Source organism: Microplitis mediator, chromosome 4 (genome assembly GCF_029852145.1).
Source record: "Microplitis mediator isolate UGA2020A chromosome 4, iyMicMedi2.1, whole genome shotgun sequence".
Classification (NCBI taxonomy): domain Eukaryota; kingdom Metazoa; phylum Arthropoda; class Insecta; order Hymenoptera; family Braconidae; genus Microplitis; species Microplitis mediator.
In genome coordinates, this window is record NC_079972.1 from 2078547 (window position 1) to 2082727 (window position 4181).

Below are 4181 nucleotides of genomic sequence, written 5' to 3' on the forward strand. Positions count from 1 at the left end.
AGACAAACCCTTTTACATTTTCGTCAATGGAGAGGCAAAGAAACATTGGCTTGAAAAGAAAATCGGTACATCGGTTCCAGTTATTCAACTCAACATGATGGAATATCGAGGATTCAAAAAATCTTTAAACTGCAACTACAACATGTACCATAAATACATCAAAAACCCCGAGTGTGCATGTCAAAATGCTTATGGCATGTACGAATGGTATAAACGTCGCTGGGGTACCGACAGTCGATACAAGTCAATCCTTCTTTACCTACAGTCAGGAGAAAGTATTTTAAAAATGGCCCCCAAAGATATTGCTCAACTATCAAATGACTTTATACAACTATTCGCAAAAAGAGATGTTGAAGATGCTTGGGAATTGTTGTCAGAAGATATGAAGAATGATAAAGTAATTAAAGGGTTCCGGAGATGTCAAGAACACGATAATTCTGATACTGGTGACGTTGTGAAAAGTCGCAAACCTCTAAAACGCGATTGTTCTCAATGTCAATCTGTCGAAGACAATAGTTCTTCATTGTATATAAAGAAAAATAAAATAAATTTCTTTTCTTAATTATGTGTTTTTATTTCTTAAAAAAAAAAATACAGTCCCGTTGGTTTGACAGGCTAAGAGATTCGAACCTACATACTTACCTACATACAAATAATTAACAAACGCTTTACCTGTCAAGCCAACGGGACTGTATTTACTTATGACTAAATTTAAAAGGTATAAATAATAAATCATTTATTTTAAAATAGAAAAAAATGTTTATTAATTCTTAAAAGTAATCAATATTTTTTTACTAATTTTCGTACATTTCCACTAATTGGGTTATAATTAACAATTCGATCGTGTAAAATCAAACAATAAGCTGCAGTGTGAGCTGCAAATGCTACTACAGATTCAAACTCCAGACGTACATCTACTGGTCCAGACTTGAGAGATTCGTTTTGCATTGAACAGTCAATAACAATCAACGGTGCTTTTGAGAGAAAATCTTTTTTCGATAATAGAGGTTGTGAGTCTCTATTGTAATATGACTTTTGAAAATTAGTGTACATTTCATACAACAGTGCATATTGATTGTGTGCAATATCAATTTTTAAATTTCCATAAGGATAACACTGGGAATTTAAATATAATTTTACATCACGAATATTACAATGGTCAAATTCACAAGCATTTTTATCCAGTGCATTTCTTCGTGCAGTTTGGAAACCCAGAATAACATAGCGAGGTTTCTCCAGCTGATTCGATGTTTTAACTGCCCAAATCTGTTTTGTTGTAGCTGGCAGGAGTGGATATTCGTATAATTCCCAGGTTCGATAGCTCATTGATATTGATGGATCACTAGCGATGTAGTTGAGAAGTTGAATATTATGCTGATCAGCTACTTTAATATGAGGTATCATCCATTCAATTTTGTGCAGAGTAATTTTTACCTCTTCTGCTGCAGTTTGTAACATTGCATCAGCATCAGTTTGTGTTCTCGATATTATCAGTTGATGTTGACAGTTGGGAACAATTCGATGATAGTCTTCGGCAAATCCACTCAGTAAACTAAGTGGGATAGACACATCAAAGTATCCATTAGCATCCGTGCATGAATTTTCGTTGCTTTTTAACCATCCAGCATTTTCCAATGTAGTCATTTGAGTGGGACTATGTGATAAGTATCCTTTCATAGCACACGTTAACCCAACATTGTTAATGCGATCAATTTCTTCGCCATTCAAAAGATAACGTATTTCTCTCAATAGGAAACATATACCCATATTAATCATGCTTGTGGTTGCAACTGCAGTAGATCCATCTCTTTTTGTTAGCCTACCGTAGATATGCAAGGTACTTTTACTTGGTAATAAATAAAGATTTTGGTTTTGCACAACAATTCGAATCTCATCATTATTGTTGAAAGTTGAAGATGCATATGGTTGATGCGCATGAACTTCATAATGAGCAATGGTTTCATTAAAAATGACACTATGTTGAATTCCTAAAATTTCCTCCATGGTATTATACAGATAAGGCAGCAGAATCGTATTTTTACTTTCTCCTACCACGTATTCGAAGGCCTAGACTCTTGAGGAATATTATGTTTTGACGTGTTAACTCTCTGGGAGATGTGCGACGACTGACGGTTCCTCGCTATCCCCTCTGACTAATATAGCTTCTACCAACTTTGCTGTCATGTACAATAACCCATTATTTATCAACAGATTTTATATGTAGACGAATAGTTACTGTTTCTCCACGGAAATTAACTATTTTTCCAGCTTCATTAACAATTTTCAATTGAAAAGTATGTATTGCTTGCACTGTGACTAGAAGATAAATGATGTGTGAAGGTACTTTGTTGATCTTATATCCTGGTGAGGCTGTTGGAAAGAACTCATGAATCGTGTGCACTTTGTTATCATTGATGTATGCACCTGCTGTAATATTGCATTTAACTCGAAGCGCATTAACACTAAGTATTGTGACAGGCAAGTCAGATTGATGAGTTATATTTGGTTTAAGTTTTCTAGCGGAAAATCCTAGAAGACGTCCAATAAAGTCTGATGGTTGAAAATCGATTTGATAATTACACTTTATTTGACATCGAAGTTCATTGTTATTAGGTCTCAGACTTAGAGAGACATCTGGCAATGCTTCAATGATATAATTTTCAATATCTTCAATTTCATAACTGCCCGTTGGTATTGTTACTACTTTTTTATCAGGGGGTTTATATGCTTCTTTGCTAGATTTTTTATCATCCAATCTTGTAGTTATGTAGAATTTATTATAACCAACATCGATATTAGGTATCGAGTTAAATGTTAACAGTTCAATGAGCCCTAGCCTATAATTTTTTGTTGGAGACAACTCAATTGGAGGAAAGTAATTTGCCTCCAAGATGGAGGACTCTCCTGATAGTGTTAACGTAAACGATTCATCCATGACTGATTGCTATTCAGCATGTAGTACCAATTTATAGCTTTCCACTCAAAAATTTCAAACACAAATGACCACAAATTATAGTATTATATTCCTGATACCTTTTATGGTTATATTTTACGCTACCAACACCAAAGTATTCCATTAAATCCCTAGGTGGTTGAAGGTCACCAAAGCTATCAAAATAAATGACATGATTTCCAAATTTTTTATAAGCCACCCAATGCGTTCCAGGTCCATCCTTGTCATCAAGATTGATGACTGCTGATTCATTAATCCATGGTCCAGATTTAGGCAGATTATTTCTCATAAAAACACCTCGAAAATGTGGAATTTCCATTATACTGGCAAATCGCCGTATATCGATATCAGTGAGAGCTCGATGCGGTAGCTTTACATGTTTTTTGGATGGGGCCGTAAATAGAGACCCATACCTTTTTTGTATGGTCGTAGGTATAGTCCTTTTCCCAGAGCTATTGCTTCCATTGAAGAATTATGACGTTTGGATTCAGCTAGCTATTGTTTACTTGCATTAGAATCATTGACAGCTTTAGCAACTGCTGCAGCTCCACCAGCGAGAGCCCCTGTAGCTGATAAGCCGGTAAACAGTGGAATCAAAAAAGGAAGTACACCGCCAATTTTCGATGGAACTGGCAAAACCCGTGGCAATCGTATATTTTTTCTCCCACCAGATTTTTTGACAGCCTGACGAGCTCCTTTGAGAGCACTTTTAATTGGTTCACCACCAGCTTGCATAGATTTTTTAGCTGCTGTTACAATCTGTTTCAGCGCTACTTGTGGCTTTTTGCTACTCTTTTTCCTACCAGTCTCCTTTTTACCATTCTTTCGTTTGCTTTTTTTCTTCAGCCCCATACCAAATCGTCTTTTTACCTTCATAATTTTGTTTACACTCCAAGCAGCAGCTTTCTCACCAATACCAGCGTCTTTTGCTTGATATCGTTGCAAGGCCTTTTCAGCAAGTACTTTATCAGTTTCGTGACGAGCAGCAAGATTGTCTCGGTTATTTGAGTAAGCAATGTCGTGCTCTTTACACGCAGCGTCCAGAGGATTGATTCCAGGATCACCTCGAGCTAACCTCTTTGATAATTTTGTACCTGGTCCACAGTACTGGTACCCCGGTATGTGCAATTCCACTGGTAGTTTGTTGATAATATTATTTACGAGGCTTGTGCCACGTTTACGTCTGCACTCGAGCATGTCATATCAATGACTAACGTCTAATCTAGTT

At 36.2% G+C, this 4181-nt stretch overlaps 1 protein-coding gene across 1 annotated transcript; it reads right to left on the reverse strand.

Moving 5' to 3' along the window:
* Nucleotides 1–780: 780 nt before the first annotated feature.
* Nucleotides 781–2004, reverse strand: LOC130666923 (uncharacterized). The gene has a single exon (XM_057468250.1). It carries the CDS (start codon nucleotides 2002–2004, stop codon nucleotides 781–783), a length of 1224 nt encoding a protein of 407 aa, XP_057324233.1.
* Nucleotides 2005–4181: the final 2177 nt, after the last annotated feature.